General features: G+C 33.4%; 1 protein-coding gene across 2 annotated transcripts in view; it reads left to right on the forward strand.

Moving 5' to 3' along the window:
• Nucleotides 1–19,064, forward strand: part of LOC114332176 (syntaxin-1A) — an 850,840-nt gene that overhangs the window by 812,104 nt on the left and 19,672 nt on the right. The window contains exon 9 of one of the 2 annotated variants that reach the window (XM_050647244.1): nt 17,649–17,744. The exons of the other annotated variant lie outside the window; for it this stretch is intronic. Within the exon in view, the coding sequence (XP_050503201.1) occupies nt 17,649–17,729 (81 nt within the window). The 3' untranslated portion in view covers nt 17,730–17,744. Of the gene's footprint in view, nt 1–17,648; nt 17,745–19,064 lie in introns of those variants that run through there. 2 annotated transcript variants of the gene reach the window in all.

A 19,064-nucleotide genomic window follows, 5' to 3' on the forward strand; every position in this document is an offset into this window, starting at 1 on the left:
CGGCAAAAATTGAGTGAATAGTAAATGAGTATAATACCGAAAAACATTGATTTTTTCGATATCAAACTAACACTTTCGATAGCGAATAAATCGAACACTATTAATTTTATCAAAAAAATGTATAGAACTTTTTTGCTTAAAATGAATGTTTTTATCAAATTTTGCGATTAAAGTATAATAAAAAATTTCCACCCCCTGAGATGGGGTGGAAACCACCCCCATGGTAAAAGCGCCTTTCGGAATCATATAGATTTTGATCCTTGGACTATCCTCTACTTATTCTCAAAATTTCAAGCAAATCGATCCATTCTGTAAAAATTGCGAGGTGAAAAGCTTCGGTTCCTGGCCTAAAAGTAATGTAAAAGTATATAAAACATTTAAGTGTATAGTTAACAATTAAAAAACTTTATTACAGCTAAAGGCAAGACCATGTGGTAACAGTCACATATAACAAAACAAGTGAAAAAAAACCAGCTTGTTTTTAATGTCGGAAAAGAACCAAGAAAAAACCAGATTCACACCTCCAAGATGTGGAACACTGTTGGGATTTACAATGTATATACATAGGGTAAGAACGCGTACCTCTGGACATTTCACAAAATATTGCTTTTGGATTTTTTTATTAGAGAAATTATACTGCTAAGAAAAAAATCTTCTAGTGCAACCTATTTATCAGACTGTTTTGAATTATTGTGAATTTTGTATAATCTATAAGTTGCACCATTTTAAAATCAACATGCATTTGTTAAAATACTGTCATATTGTCCAAAGGGACAGCACCTACGTCTACCTTTGGACTGGTTTGTATGTACCTTTGGACAGAGGTTGTACCTTTGGACGTATAAAAAATTAATTACAAATATGTGTTATATATTTTTTAATCATCATAAAAATGGATAGTCAACTAAAATATTGTTTATTACTAATAACAATACTAATAAAATATTTTTCAATGAGTATATTAAAACATATTATAATTGTCAAAAGTTACATTGAATTTAATATGAGAAATAAACCTTTTTGATTCTCCCACGCTTTGAGGCAGTGGTAATTTAAGCACTATGTCTTGAAAATCGACTGCATATGGTTCTTCTTTTCCTTCTACGAAATGAAAGTTTTGTTGAGTCTTCGCATAAAATTTTACAATATAACTAGTATTATTATCAATCGTTTCCAGCACTTTAGCTACGTAATGTTTAACTAACTTTTTAGAACAGAGCTTAACCAAAATAAAGTCTCCTACTGCTATGTCAAGATCGATTTCTGATGGGAACTCAGGAAAATCATGTTCTTCAACCATATTATCACAATCCATTTCATCAGACGTGTCACAGAAAGGTATTTGATCGTCATCTTCACTATCAGATGAAGAACTAGAAGGAAGTTTATAAGCTTCTTTTTTACCTTTTCCTTAGGTTCCTTTTCTCTTGGCGTTGACTTTTTTTTTTCTGTTTAGCAGCTCTGACATAATAGCAAGTTTCTCTGGTGTACTGGTTAAAATTCTAGTTTTTCCTTTCTTACGCATTCCTCTGCCTTTTAAATCTTTTCTAGGTGGCGCTTTTGGAAACGGTGCTATAGACTCTATAGAGATATTGAGAGGCAGATCGGTTACAGGTGATGCATATTCACTCTGTGGTGCAGCTGAAGACCCTGAAGTTGGATAATCAACTTGAAAAGAAGTGGACGGAACAGGATTAGAAACGGAAGTAGACGGGGTAGATAAATGTTCAGCTGGGATTAAAGTCAAACAATTGGAAGTTTGGTCACAAGGAGCGGTAGATGATGTAGATTTATCAGCCATTGTTGTCTCCGGTCGATCTGTAACGTACGATTGCAGATATTCCTCTTCTGTAAAAATATTGGTGTTAACTGGTCACAAACCTGTTACCTCAAAACTTTTTACAATATTTTTTGGTGTGAATGCTTGTAGATAAGCTTTTCCTGCAATGCCTGCAACGTCATAAATACTTATTGGTTTACCAGGATTACTTAACATCCAGTCTTCTGCAGTTTTGTGGTAAAAAGTTTTGTATGGACCAAAAACCACTGTGTCCAAGGGCTGCATTTTGTGCGATGTATGTGGATGAATTATTAATAAAACTACACCGGAATTTTTGGCTTTATCAATTACGTCTATTGAAATATGCGTATCATGATTATCCATGACAATCAGTATCGGCTTTTCCTGGGTAGGTTTAGTGTAAGATATTATGTGTTCCAAAAATTGCAGAAAAATCTTTGCTGATGACCATCCTGAAGGATTTGCTGCCCCAATGCATCCGGGTGGACCTCCATTTGTCATGTGATCTTTATAGTGCACACGAGGAAATATAAATAATGGTGGGATAGTTTGACCTGCTGCATTTACGCAAGCTATCATTGTAATATTATTTCCTCTTTCTGCGGAGGTTAAACTCCCAAGTTGTTTAATGGCCTTAGGCGCTAATATTTTAGATGGTTTATGTACTGTAAAATTTGAAGTTTCATCCAAATTATATATACGTTCAGGACCAAATTGATACATCTTCATAACATTAGTGTAATTATTAAAAAATTGCTCAACGTTGTTTTTATTAAAACTAGTGGCTCTAGCTAAACTTGTTGCCTCTGGTTTCCTTAGAGATAACGCCGGCCATCTCTTTCTGTATTGAACTAGCCATTCTCGGCCTGCAATTTGCTTGTCTTGCCACGAGTCTGGTATTTTTTTACCTAACACTGTGGCATAATTAAATGCCAATTTTCTAGTTCGGATTTTAGTAAGTCCCAAATGAAGATAGGCAGCTTTTTCTAGATAATTAAACAGTTCCTTCTCTTCTGCAACACTAAATACTTTATGAAAACAGTAGTTTGGTGGCGAAACTATGATATCATTAATACTGGTTACCAAATTATGCTGCTTTTTCATATAATTGTGTAACGTAGATTTACTTATATGCCATTTCTTCGCCACGCTACGAATAGATGCATTATTCGTCAAAACTTCATGCAATGCCTCCTTCAATGACTCTTGTGGTACATGTTCCCGCTTTCTACCAATTTTACTGCGTGGCACTGTAACAAATTATTCTCGTTACAAGAATTACTCACGATAAAAACGTTCTTGTACCTTTGGACACGTCCAGAGGTACAAGCAACGGTGTGTCCACGGGTACAAGCAGCGCTTATTTAAAGTTTTAAACACGATAATCTATTTTAGGTTAAGATACAACAAAAAATATTATGCATAAGTGCTATCTAGATTATCACTCTTTATTATGATATCAAAAGTTTTGCAATAACTACAGCGATTGCCAAAATAAATGTTGGTGAATATTGCTAATAAACTTACTTTTATCAATAAAAATTTTCAACACCAGCTCGGAGCTCTAAACACACAGTAACAAACACGTTTTTCATACACTATTGCCAACTCTACATAAAATATTATAGCTGACGCTTTGTAGATTCATACTGTTTGTAGTTTTCGAAATACTTAAGTTGTCCAAAGGTACAAACGTCCAGAGGTACACGTCCTTCCCCTACATTGTAAATCATGGTTTGGGAAATCTCCTCGTAGCATTCAACGTGTCTTGGTTTGTTTACTTCTAGTGCATTTTTATTGTGATTTTAGTATATGTATCCTTTGCTGTATGATTTTTAGAAATCTTCTTGTAGTGCCTATCCGTTTCGGATGTTGTCGACCATCATGGCAATCTGTACTTTGCACACTGTAGTCCTGTCGCCAGGGGGGGTACAACGGCCTCCTTAATTCAGATGGACTTACCCAAGTTTTTTTTATATATTTTGACCCGCAGAATACGAATTTTTTGGGTAACAGTTGATCCGGATGTCGATAAGATTGTTATAGACAAAGAACTTGAGGAATTACATAACAGCGATTTCTCGCAAAACGAAATATCTTTTTGTATTTTTTGGGTCATTTTAAGCAAAAAATATTCCTACAATTTTTTTCGTAGAATGCATAGTTTTCGAGATAACCGCGGTTGAACTTTCAAAAAATCGAAAAATTGTAATTTTTGAACCCGAATAACTTTTGATTAAAAAATAAAGTAGCAATTCTGCTTACCGCATTTGAAAGTTTAAGTCAAATTATATCGGTTTTGATTATTTGCATTGCTACAAATTTATTATTTTATTGTTAAACAAAGTTATAAACACCTAGTATGTGAGTGATGTTTTCAATGATTTATCATTTAAAATCGAACGAGTAGGTAGAGTAGCTATAAGTGCAAGCGAGGCAATTTCTACGTAGCATGCGTTAAAACGCATGTATTAGGTACGGGAAACACTATGTATTTATAGATTTGTTTAACAATAAAAAAATTAATTCTTAGCAATTCAAATAATCAAAACCGATATAATTTGACTGAAACTTTCAAATGCGGTAAGCAGAATTGCTACTTTATTTTTTAATCAAAAGTTATTCGGGTTCAAAAATTGCAATTTTTCGATTTTTTTAAAGTTCAACCGCGGTTATCTCGAAAACTATGCATTCTACGAAAAAACTTGTAGGAATATTTTTTGCTTAAAATGACCCAAAAAATACAAAAAGATGTTTTGTTTTGCGAGAAATCGCTGTTATGTAATTCCTCAAGTTCTTTGTCTATAACAATCTTATCGACATCCGGATCAACTGTTACCCAAAAAATTCGTATTCTACGGGTCAAAATATATAAAAAAAACTTGGGTAAGTCCATCTGAATTAAAGAGGCCGTTGTACCCCCCCTGGCGACAGGACTACTGCTGCTCTAAAAAGATTTGTGGTTGTTGTGTTGAACCACGTACGTAGATTTTTCAGCCAGGAGATCCTTCGTCTGAGGTCCTCGCTTTCCTTCCACTTTTCCTTGCAAGATTAGTTGCAGCAGTCCATATCTTTCACTGTTCCTCATGATGTGACCGAGGTATTCGATTTTGGCTGTTTTTATTGTGATTAACAGCTCTTTTTCTTTTTGCATTCTCAGCAAAACACCCTGATTAGTAATGTGGTCGGTATGAGATATCTTTAGAATTCGACGATAAAGCCACATTTCAAACGCCTCAATTTTCTTGCAGGTGGCGTCTGTGAGAGTCCACGACTCAACTCCGTACAACAGTATAGGAAATATATAACATCGTAGTAACCTGATTTTTATGGGTATCGACAAGTCATGACATTTGAATAACTTTGTCATTTTTTGAAATGCAGATCTTGCTTTCTCTGTCCTACATTTGATTTCTATGGAATGGTCCCAATTTTCATTGACGTTCGTACCAAGGTAGGTGTATGTTTGTACTCTTTCTATTTGTTGACCGTTCACACTGATTCGTCCAAATTGCTGTTCATCATGAGATCATCATACATTTTGTTTTCTTAGTGTTTAGCGAAAGACCATATCTCTGACTGACTTCTGCGATTCTGTTCATTAACTCTTGGAGGGCTTCAGCACTGTCAGCGAATACCACTGTGTCGTCTGCGTATCTTATGTTATTGATACATTCCGGCTTCAACATCGTCCACTGCTTCTTGAAAGATTTCCTCAGAGTAGATGTTAAACAGCAGTGGTGATAGTATACATCCCTGACGGACCCCACGTTTGATTTTGATATCATCGGATTCTCCTGCCTCTGTCCGGATAGATGATGTTTGATTCCAGAAATAACTATGTTTGTTTTAGAAATAACTATGTTTAATAATAAAAAAATTAATGTTTTTTTTTAGGCACTGAGTACCGTCGATGCTAAATAGTATTGAGTTCAGCATATGCATTGTCGGGTCCAGGAGATTTGTTAACATGTTCGTTGAAAAATTCGTTCTTCGTTTTCCAATATTTCTTTTAATATAATTTTTTAACTGGAGTAAGAACGATAGATAAATATTATTTTATGTTAATTTGATGATATGCTAATTGATTTGTTGTCGTAAAGAGACTCCTATTTAATTACTGTCTTCGATAGGAACATGATCAATAAACTCTAAAAACCCCTGAAAGCTTTAATAAATACACAAAATCGGTATCAATTCATTTCTTCTACCAAATCTGTCAACGTTTGCGTGAGCATTTGTTTGAACCAGGATCGTATTATAAATAAAACTGTAGATGTCATCTTTAACTGCAAGTGTAGATATATTTACAATAAAATTATCCACCAAGTATTAAGTAATTCATCCACCCTACTGATTTTTATTATTTTTATTGCTTATATTTTATTTTTTGTTACTAGTTACTTAAAATATTCTGCTGCAAGTAGATTTTAGAGTATATAGAGAATAGTTAACCGAAAAGGTGTCTCTACTTCAAGCTTGTATACTTGTGATATGTGAAGCTTTGTTTGTAGTGACTACTATAAATAATAAAGGTTCACATTCTTGTTTGTGTTCTTAAAACGGGTACGAAATGGATCTATTGTTAGAATTTAAACATATTGTTAATGGTGCTGCATTTATTATTTGACTGGTAGTAGGCATTCATTATTATATTGTTAATAGACGCTTTAAGACTTGATCAGATTTTCAAATGTTAAAAAATAATGTGGAATCGTTAGGTAAAGAAAGGTGTGTAAGTAATTATGATACGTTCACATACTTTTTAAATTGTACAAATCAAATCACCTTGATTACATCTAAGAGTTCTTATAATTGTACAATATTATTCTTCTTAAAACTGTTTAGAGGAACTTAATTGCCAGAATGACGATTTGCACCTTACTAAATTGGTCCAGTATTTGCCAAATTGTCCAATGAAGGCATTAAAAGAGTAATAGTAAAAGCAGGTTCGGTATGTAGGCGACATTTTTAGATATAACGCCAAAATAAATTGTGCTTTTTATGCAAGATAATATGTCTCAACGGTTTAGAGACCCTTTAAACTACACATTATTACCTACCAATATCACAGATCATTCAACCGTGCTTATTAACTTAAATAAATAAAAATGGTGTTTGAAGAGATATACTTATAGAACGAAAATGGTTGATAGGTGAGAAATAATTGTTCTGGAACAGTTAATGGCCCCATACACGAGCGAATTATCCGTCTATAAAAATTCTATAAAAAATCTAACCTTTATTTCACATTAAGAATAGAACATTGCGAATATAGCTCCATGAATTTCTAATGAACAATAGAAGCGCGCCGATGCCACGCCGTACTGATTAAAATGAATCGTATATCGGCAGTCGAGTAGCCACCCGTGCCCTAGAGGTTTGTAAACACTGATCTCCATAAGCGTAACGTTCTATTCTTAACGTGAAATAAAGTATAGGTCTCTATAAAATTCGTGCGAAGTTCATCTGCGGGTTTTGACTTGTCCGTTAGTGGGCTTGAAACGAGCCGTTCAAATAGGAGCAAAACGAGTTTCGATTACCATGGCAAAGTGGACAAAAGAGACTTTATCAGAATGAACAGAAACCGTAATCATCCTTGCTTATGGAAAATCAAAAGCAAGGAATATAGAAACAAAAATATGAAAAATAAAGCATACGACGATGAATTTTCGTCCATTCTTTCATAGTTTCGAAAAACATTCGGATAATTTTCCCATAGTTCTGTCATTAGAGACATATTATGACTAAAACCGTTTCGTCGTAATAACCACTTTTTTACCCACACTTTTCTCATTCTTTTGTTGCGTAAATGTTAATTTATAACAAAAATTCCGGTACCAGCTATTGCTTTACCTTTGTTGTTTTTAGAAAACATTTTTAAAATGTCAGTTCGCATTCAGTTCTTTTAGCTCGACTAAAATACCACGAGCCATATCAAATCCGCGTAAAATACAACATTTTGCTCCATTAACGTGCGAATTTGATATGTCGAGCCAGACATACAGATCTGATTCTCTGATTCGTGTGTTTGGTATGTTCGTTAGTGGGCTTTCAAATAAATATTTGGTTCATCCGAACCAGATTTGTCACATCAAATCTGTACGTACCGATATGTACGGATTATCCGCTCGTGTATGGGACCCTTTACACTAGCCCAAGATAGCGAAGAGGCGCGAGGTGCGCAGATAATAGAAAAGTAAGTACAAGACGGGGATGCAGGTCTTTAGCAAATTCAGAACATTGTTGCCAAGTCTTGCCGGATATTTTTATACAATGAGAATACAATTTTTGTTCGTTTATTATTGCTTGCTATAAACCTTTAACTTTCAATTAACACATTCAAGAAATTTGAAAAGAAGAATTCAATCAAAGACAACTGTAAAATAAAAATTCAGGTATTTTCCTAGAAAAAATAATGGATTGAGAAAAATTACCTAAATTAAAAATGTAAACGATGGAAATGGAGACCTTCTCCCCATGCATTTTCGGAAGTAACCATCTGTCATTATAGTAAAGATCTTGTCGTAATTTATGAAACAGCCATTTCATAATTTGTGGCTAACACGCCTTTTTGGCATTTCTAGACAACTAGATTGTTAATACCGTTTGAAAATTATTTTAAACCGTAGTGTACGCTGAGTAGTGCAGACTGTGATCAAGTCGATAGGTATCTTCATCATCAATGCTTATGTTAGCATTTCAATATTGATTTATCATATCTTAGTTATCGCTTTTATATCACTAAACAAAAGTATATTTGGTCGTCTTACGTTCAACACGCATTAACTCAAATATTTAAAATATAATGGTTAAATATATCTACTACACTTATAGGTAAAATAGACATAATCGCCATTTAAGATCATGGTATGTGTCAGATAAAAGTTCGGAATTAGTATACCACTTTATCCGTATCCGTCAGTTTTGCTGTTAAGCGGTTCCCGATATCAATGAAATGTAAGGGTTGATACAAATGAAAATGTAAGAGATGGGGTCCGTTTAGACTCGACTTTGTTCCAGGAAGGTTAATGAGCTTTCATAGCCGTGAGAGGGGTCCTTTCTTTGAATTCTAGATTCTTCAGCTGTGTGAGGCTTTTAAACTGACAGAAGATCTACAGAGCAGTTTTAGCTTCTAACCAGAACCAAGTATCCTCTTTGGTCAAGCCCATACGACTCAAATGCTTGTTCTAGTCTACAGTGTCCATTCAGAAACCACACTAGCACCCTGCCAGTCTTTCTATTGTGGATCAGTAAGTCGGCTGTAAATTTGGCCTTAATGAACTCTTTAGCATGTCTTTATCCTGGTGCATTTCTCTACCGTTCCAAAGACTTATGTTTCTTCTTCTTCATGTGCTGTGCTCAAATATCGAGCGTTGGCTATCAAATTGGCTATAGTTATTTTGTTGACGGCAGCTCGGAAAAGGGATGCAGAGGATTTGTTAAACTATTCTCTCAGTTTTCTAAGCTATGAAGTTCTTTTGCGACTTGGCCTTCTTTTTCCGTCTACCTTGCCTTGTATCATTACATGGAGTGTATTATTTCTCACCGGGTGTCGCATAACATGGTCAAAATATTCAAGTTTGCGATTTTTACCTGTTCTGACGACTTTCGTAACTTTTCCCATCCGATGCAAAACAACTTCGTTACGAACTCTATCCACACAACTTAATTGTAGGATTCTCCGATACACCCAGATTTCAAAGGCTTGAGAAGTATATTCGTTAAACTCATATCGACACAATACAAAAGAGTAGAGACACATAACATCTCACTAATTTAATTTTCAGAATCAAAGTAATATTGTTTCCATATAACAGTTTCTTCATCTTAAAGAATGCAGCTCTGGCCTTCTCTTTACGTATTCTAATTTCCTTGCTCATGTCCCAGTTCTCATTTAGATTACAACCAATGTGGGTGATATTGTCAGTTCTCTTCAGTTAGTCATTATAAGCTGTTACCACTTCCGGTTGTATTGGCGTTTTACTGACAACTGTCACCTTTGTTTTTGCGGTGTTTAGCTTGAATCCATATTCATCACATGTTTTGGTAATCCTATTAATCAGATGTTAAAGTTCTTTGTAATTGCTTGCAATCAATACCATGTCATCCGCGTACCTCAAATTATTAATATTGACGCCATTGATTTTAATACCACATTAAACATTGAACTTAGAATAGATGTTAACTATTAGTGCGGACGAAATGCAGCCCTGCCTTACTGCTCTTCGTATTTGAAGCTCTTCAGAAGTGTCACGACCAATCCTGATGTTTGCACGTTAATGCCAGTAAAGATTTTTAATAATGCGTAGGTCTTCATCATCAACACCCACCTGCTTAAGGATGGCAATAATTTCAGTATGTTTTACTCGATCAAAGCCCTTCTCAAAATCAATAAAACACATAAATCGGATGTCCGACATCTCTGCATCTCTGTACTATAACCTGAATACTAAATAGTGCTTCTCTTCTAGACTTATGTTGCACCCATTTATCAGTGACTGCTGTTTTGGGTGTGTTGACAACATCAAAGCAGGTCTCCGGCAAATTAGCGGCCCCTTCTAGGGGCCTTCTAGGCTAGTGTCATTGTATTCCGACTGCCAACCTGGGAATGGAAAAAATCATATCAATTCTTTAATGATGGATTTGACAAATATGCAAATATTTAACCATTATATTATTTTTTTTTTGACCTTATGTTGTTTATTTTAGACTTTCTTAGGAACTTACTGAACTTATTTACTAGCAAAATTGGAGGATGCGTCTTAATTTATCCCAATTGAGAACTTCCCCTTGACTTATCCCAAGGCCTTGAAAGACAATTATTGTGTTTATTTTACCTATAAAATATAGTATACTTACTTTAACTCCATTTTTTAATTAGGCGCAAGAAATTAAATTAATAACCTATAGTGGTTTTTATTGTATAGATCTGATAAATAAATTCTGAAGATTCTAATCATTTCAGCAATACAATTGTACATGAACTCTTTTGTTGCTATTTCTCGCCAAAAAATTTCAAGCTTGAAGTAAGCGTAGAATTTTTCAAGAAATTAAAGTATTAATTTCATCTGTTGTTTGCATTCGCAGCATTAAATGTACAAATTGTTACATCCAGCAGTATCACTACGTATAAGATCACTTATTCAAAACATGTTTGCGTTCATTTGTTTCTTTAATTTCTTGTAGAATTAGTTTAGATACAGTCGATCATCTCAATATGTGATGTCCAGTAAGTATATTTTACATCACTACTACCAGTACGTATTTTCTTACGGATTAAGTTGTTAATACTCATATACTTGTTATTCTCTTGAGGGAGATCGATTTTTTTAAAGATACACTTTTGAAGTCATTAACTCGGAACACTGTGATAAACAGATAAGGTTTTTTCAATTATGGAAGTTTAGTTTCAAGGATTTTGAGGCTGTTAATCAGCGCATTAAGATCCCGACAGGTCCTTTGTGAAATCGTGTCATTGTTCATCAATATGTGCGAACTCTTTCAGGAAAAGTCATGAAACTTGGTACACAGCGTCCTTTTGGTCCAAGAAAACTATTGAATTTCGCGTCAATAGATTAAAAATCATCTCAAAGTTACAGAGAACTCCAGATGGGATGTGAAATATTGAATCTTCGGTTAGACATTCGGCAAGGGCTTTAGGTATGTTAAAAAATTATATTTGGTCCTTCGATAGTCCGTGGTACCGAATTAGTGGAAGGAAGTGAAAGGTGCAAAATTAAAAGCTTTTGTATAATGAGTACCAAAGGACCTGACAGAATTATGTAAAGTAACAAAAGCCTTTGCCGAACCTCTAACCTCTAACTGATGGTAAAAGGCTCTACGTCCTTTCTAATCGGAATTATCAGTAACTTTTTTTGGTAAACTTTGACCCATTGACACCAAATTCCTTTGTTCTTCCTTGGATCGTAAATATCCTATGTACAAATATACATAATATTAAGTTTTAAATCATTAGGACTTTTCGTTTAAGATTTATTGCAGAGACAAGCAGACAGAAAACGGCACGACTTGAAGACCTGTCTGGTCCTTAATAATTCTTCACAAAACTGGCGAGATTATGACTTCAAAACCATTTAATTATTTTGTATTAGAAGTAACTTATAGGTTTGGTTTTATCTATGTGCTTTGTGCTTGTGATAAATTCACATTAACCCCCGTTAGTCGCTAGGATAAACGGAGCATCAAGAGTCGCTACGGTGTCAGAGACCGACAGTTTAAAAAAAATAGTTATTGCTATAAAATTCATACAAATATTTTATATTGTGTATAGGAATGACTAAAAAATATTTTTGAAAATGCTTTATTGAAAAACGACAGATATAAAATGATAAACCCTAGTATAAGAATATACATATTGTTATTTGTAATATAAAAATATTCGCTAGGAACCATTTCCCATAATTCCAACAAACGTTTTCGTTCGGCTTCAAAGGACATCTATAATAAGATTTGACCAAAACTTACCGATAAAATGCAATAATAAGATGCTAAATCTTTACCTGAACTGCAAGTTATGCCAATAAAGTAATAACCACACCGTTAGTTGCTACGGAGTCTTGCACCGAAAATAGCTATAAAACTCGCACAACTGTGCCCAAGTAGGTAAGAATGTATACTAACACGAGGTTAGTTGATAGGAAGAGGTTCAGAAAGTGGCGATAGAAAAAACCAGTTATTTTGTAAATCCCGAATGAATAATTCTGTCGTCGGTGTGTGACACCGATAGCGACTAACGGAGGGTTAAGAAAAATGCAGTTAACTTTCCAAATTATAGTTGATGACTTGACAACTCGTTCTTTCCTTTGGATAAATATTTTTAATACTAGCAATGGTAAGATTGCACGAGTTTTCAGACCTAGGACGAGATAATAACTCCAGTCGTCCGTAGAGCATGTTTTTATAGGCACGGCTTTAACAATACACTTTATTAGTCAGAGCATACATTTAGAAAACCCCCAATATTAGAAGTTATACAAATGTCTAGTATGGTTGAGAGTTTTGTTTTTACAGAATTGGCGATCACCACTATTTTTACAAGAATATAGTCAACGTGACATGTTCTGCTGAAACATCAGCTTCTTCAGAAGAACAGTAATCATGAGATACTAAATTCCCATTAGGAGTAATAAAGTAGACCTCCAAACATCTGTTGGTTCATTGAGGATTAAATCTGCATTTTTATTAGTGAATTCCCGTATTTGAATTGTCATGAATCAAATTTTGAATTTTTTTTTAATTTCTCCCTGTCTGATCTATGTATATTTTGTGTCACGTACCAAAGCCTAAGAAGCTAATGTTTCAGCTAAAAAAAACAAGTTCACTATATTCTGTAAAAATTCAAAAAGAGTGATATGTTTTGTGTGTGTGGGTATGAGTGGTTTTTAGAAATCGATTGTATCACCGATTAGAGTAGATTGCGATTTGTGATTATTTATTGTAAAACCATTTTTTTCTTCTATTTTTGAATGAGTTATTTCTTTTAGCTTGCTTTCTAGTCCTACTTGTTATGTTTTTATCTGTTACGTATAGTAAACATATTTACTTTACTACCTGGATATTCATTGACTATTTTTGCTTCTGTAGACGTAAAAAAACTAAATAGCCTAATGTTTAATTTGTATAGTAATAGAAATTTAATTCGAAAGTGAGTTTTTTGTTAGCTATCCTAGTATGTGATACCCTGTTATGGTAACGTAAGTATGAAATAGACATATACTGCGAAAAATATACTGTTTGACATCCACCATCGCATTTGATCTATTTTAGGACCTATTACTTCATTGTCATACTATTTCATAAATTAATATGTTAGTAAGTTACACATAAAAATACTATAGCAATATACTGCTATTGATGACTTGATAGTTTGGATTGAAACTAAGCAGATTTAGATAAAACCATCCTATACTAATTTTACCCTAAAAATAAATAAGAAATAAACATTCTGTGGAATATTGGAAAACTTATTTTAACGAATTGGGTGCTTTTATTTTAGATATCTTGCTTTTTATTTTTAAAATTTTAATACGTAATAATACAGTTGCTGCCAACTTCTCTGCTGGAGAAACTAATTATTGGAGAAGTGAAGTATTCGACATAGTCTGTACAATAATAAGTGTTGCTAATAAGTATGAAATCCAATTAAAGGTATGTGACAGTTGTATTACAGCAAAGTTTTATTACAAGAAAATTACGTGATGAAACCAAAGATTCTCTTCCCCCTTCGCATTCACCATCTTTTAGGTCCACTTACTTTTGCAAAAATATGGTTGTGTTTTGTTTAGTTTTATCTTCCCAACGATACCAAAACTTTTTTACTGTCTTTATTGACTAATTGGCACACACCCTTTCCGTGTCTTTTATTGCCTTCATTATGCCATTATTTGCTTATTCAATATCATCTATTTCGTTAAGTCTTGTATATGACCGGTTAGTGTATCTTCACATTCGTTGATTTCTACTCAACCCTTTGGTGTGTGTTCTCCTCTAAAATGAAGTAAGTGTCGTGATTTAAGAAAAATTTGGTTTTCTTCTCTTCGTCTTATTTCACTGAGGCCGATGATGTCCCATTTTATTATTTTCAGCTGTTCCTCTTATAAATCGTTATTTTCACCGAAACATGTATTTTTTATTCTCTTATATTCTTTGGATAATATGGAATTTTGAGTTTAATGTTATGTCTAAAGTGTTCTACGATCATTTGACTGATATATATGTTCGTTAGGGACTTGTTGTCTTTTACTTTTACACAGGGGCGTCATTTGATAGGGGGCATTTGCCCCCCCCCCCGACCCTCAAAATTACTGAAATTTAGAAAAAATAGATCAATTTTGTATTATGTTTGCATATAAATGTATTGTATATATAATGCTTGCCCCCCCCCCTATCAAAATTTCAAATGACGCTCCTGCTTTTACAATAGTTTTACTTCGTTGGCATAGTTTCTTCAGTATTTATCATTTGAGGATACGTGATTTCCTTGGTTTCATAAATTATAATATGTATAGCCTTCTTTTATTATGATATGATGTGATAATTTGAAAGTAATCTCTTAAAAATATCGTATTATGTATGTACAAATATGTATTAACCTACATATTGTTATTTCATACCTATTAGCCAACCCAAATATAGATATTTCTAGTTTTTTTAATTTCCTAGACATTTTTGTTAACATATTTTGTATAATAATCCTAATAACAATGCCAAAGAAATAAATTGGAATTGTTTTTGTATATATTTGCAAATTATTTATATACGTCTATTTTATTTGTATTATTTTATTCTTATTTTAATATAAAAAACGGAGATGTATTAGAAAAGACGGTAATAATTTTAAGACAACTGAAATATGTATTTTAAATTAATAAAATGGTATTTATTGATAAAGTAGATTTTTTCAATTACAATTATTAATACAAAATGTTCCCTTTGAATCAGTTGCAGTGTTGTGTGTATTTGAATCCCATGCTCACGGGGTACTTCTGTTGTCTTTACTTGTTCTAAGACCGAAAAAATTCTTTGAACTGACTATATACGGTGTGACATCCAGCGCCCAAAAACAAAAACTCTCTTTTTACATCTCTCTCTTTAAATACTCTCTAAAATTCTCTTTAAACACATGTGTCCTCAATTAACTACTAGGTATTTGTAATGAGAGAGGCCTAAATTTTTAATTAAAAATATTTTACGTTTGACGTTAAATTGTTCCCAAAATACAAATTATCTTGTATTGCTACTTTCGTAATTTGTATTACAAGAACACTTTCGCAGGTGTAAATCAAAACACAAATATAAAATAGTTTTATCTAAAATTGTGGTCCCTGGCTCTCATAAAATACATTAGTAGTATTAAAATGCAAAAGACAATAGTTTCATATCCTCCAATCACAAAATACACATCTTGAAATGAACATCTATTAAACAAGCAAAACAAAACAAAGCAAGCAAAACAACGGAATGCCTAACGAAATAACATGGAAAAACAATCACCTGAAACAAACCCAGCAAATACAAACCTGTAATCCAACCTGCCATGATAAACACTGCAGAAAATGCCTGAAACTAATATAACACAAATATACTTGAAAAGTGAAGTGAGTTCAGAAATACGTGCATATATACAATATAAAACAGTGAAGAATGGAATAGACACACTTATAGAATGGTAGACAATAGACCATGACCTTGACCCGAGACAAGTCACAGTCGAAAGAAGCAGCACAAGTTTACCTAGAAAGAGATGGAATAATATTCAAACATAATAAGAGTGTATATAAAGTATAACTACTATAAGTATAAGATACATTATACTTTAGGTTGTTTAACTATTTACAAAGGAATAGGTAGAAGAAGAATTTCCTGGCTAAGAAACTTAAGAGAGTGGTACAGTTGCAGCTCAGTAGATTTTTTCAGAGCTGCCGCCAATAAGGTACGGATAGCTGTGATGATAGCCAATCTCCGATAGGAAAAGGAACTCAAAGAAGAAGAAGAAAGAAAGATCGAAGACCGATAGATATTTTACAACTCGATTAAATCTGTTTTTGAGATGTATCTTTTCTATTCTCTTTTTCTTTTGATTTCATAACTTTTTTCATGTAGATTCCATTCTTATTGCCAACATTTCAAGCTCATTTGTCATATTTTCCTACAAAGTTTGAACGGCTTGTCATTCTTTTGCTTGTATACTGCTCGTACCTATCTTGCCGACTCTACTCACCGTAAAATTCTTTCAAATATTGTTTTTAAAGCGACATTTCATATCTGGGGGCCAGGGGGGTTTATAATATCGAAACAACTAAAAGACATACACAGACAGAATTACATACTCGACTTCACTCCGGTGGCGAGATAATATAAGAGGCGACCTTAAAGCTATGGACGCAGAGAATTGGTTGGAGATTGCTCAAGATAGAGACGAATGGAGGCAAGTTGTCGAGTCGGCTAAAACCCATAAATCGTTGTAACGCCATGGGGTGAAGTGACGAAGTACGAGCGGAGAAGTTGCCCACAATGTTTTTTCAATCTGATCTGGATTACTCCCGTTTTGCCTTGAGACTTTATTACATTATTAGCACAAACCTACTATTTTCATTGCATTTGCCACCTGATGTCGAACTTCATCCTGCACGTCGCGTCGCCATGGCTAGTGATGTCTATTCTGAACTTTCTATATTTTCGAAATCCACTTTCAGCTAATTTGTGTTGTAGTTGACTTCGTACATGTTCTTTGTCTTCTCATAGATCTCCTGCCCACTTATTCGTAATATACCAAGTTCTTCTTTTTCCTACTTTATAAATAGGCTCATGCCTGTTTTACTTCGATTCTTCGTCTCAATTGACGTTGTCTGACCATATTTTCCTCGGTCGTCCCATTGATCTTCCATTTGGCGATTTGTCTCTTTCTATTCGTACTATTATATTTTCTGTCATCCTTTCTATGTGTTGATTCCATTCTATTATATAATAATAAGTTAATCACATAATAGAAAAACTGAAAAGACAATCGTTTCAAAAAAATAACGATAAAATAAGTAATTTAACGACAACTTTTATAAATTAAAATAATAATTATCGACTGAAATTAATTTAAGGTATAATGGAAACTTTATGTAAGGATAGAATATCAATATTTTTGAAAAACTTTTGTTCAAATGTACTGAAACACGCTGGTTTTTTGATACATCTCCGTACGATTTGCACTTATGTAAAAGTATTTATAAATTATTAAAGTTATTTCTTTTTATGTTAATTTTGTTTTATTTTAATTTTTCTTTTACCAACTACACACGCACACAATCACACCTGTTTACCTCTTTTGTAGAAGAAAATCATGATAATGATCTGCCTTTCCGTATTGGCCTTGATTGGAGGACTGATGGTATATGAAATGATTCCCATATAAATATTTTAGCCAAGTAAGTATAATGTCGTTACCCGTTCCTTAACAGCAATTCGATATGTCTACCGAAACCATATTAGAATTTTTGAGTTTTTTGTAAGATCCAAAGTAATTAATGTAAACCGGAATTGTATAGTAATAAATCAGACACGGTATCATCAATCTAGCTTGCGCTTACATGTACAGGGTGTCCCGGAAAATAGTGCGTTCCTTAAAGGTGTGGGTAGAATGCACCATATAAAAGAAAACTTTCTTATAATTTTTTTTTTCTAAAGTCATCTGTTGCCTCAAAAAAATAAAATAATGTCTTTTAAAATTTACACTTAATAATGTCTTTTACTAAAATTTACACTTGGCAACCAGGAAGTTTTATTTATTTTGACATAGCGAAGATATTTAAAATTGTAAACACAGTCATATCATGATTACCTGTAACCCGAGAATACATCGTATTGTGGTATTGTCATGATTTCGATCGCAAGTATCATGTTAATTACGTACCTATAGTGTATAATTAGTGCAAGATTTAGGTACACCAAGGCGATTTACCTCGTTGAAGGATTTGTAGATATTTTCAAAACAAAATCTTCATATAACCCGAATTTCTGTGTAAAGTGTTGTGTGCAGATAGAGCTGGTTTTACGAGAAATTGTGTGTTTGTGTTTAACTTTCGTAATGCCAAAAGTATGAATTTATGGGTTGGAATTATTAGTAGGTAATCATCTTATTGAACCATTCGAACTTCCCAGAAGATTGAATGGAGAAATGTAGTACTTACTCAAACTTTTGTAACATGTTCTACCGATAGATACTTCTCCAAGACGTAGTTTGATTGTAATAAAAAGTTTTTCATGTAAGTTAAAACACTATCACTATACAATCCTTATTTATTAGATATTTAATAAACACAAATATTATGCTGTTTTTCTATCACTGTTATCAGTATTTTATCAATACATATTATGCCTAATGGTCGATGATTCATGATAGTTGAGTTACAGTAAAATTATTTTTATACAGATAATGATTCCCATATAAATATTTTAGCCAAGTAAGTATAATGTCGTTACCCGTTCCTTAACAGCAATTCGATATGTCTACCGAAACCATATTAGAATTTTTGAGTTTTTTGTAAGATCCAAAGTAATTAATGTAAACCGGAATTGTATAGTAATAAATCAGACACGGTATCATCAATCTAGCTTGCGCTTACATGTACAGGGTGTCCCGGAAAAGACAGAAGAAGGAACTCAGCGTTGTCGGTCAAATGCATTAAAATTAATAAATAATTTTTTTGAAAACTGTTGACTTTACAAAAAAATTTTATCAGATTTTTGC

The sequence above is a fragment of the Diabrotica virgifera genome, chromosome 3 (assembly GCF_917563875.1).
Source record: "Diabrotica virgifera virgifera chromosome 3, PGI_DIABVI_V3a".
Taxonomy (NCBI): Eukaryota; Metazoa; Arthropoda; class Insecta; order Coleoptera; family Chrysomelidae; genus Diabrotica; species Diabrotica virgifera.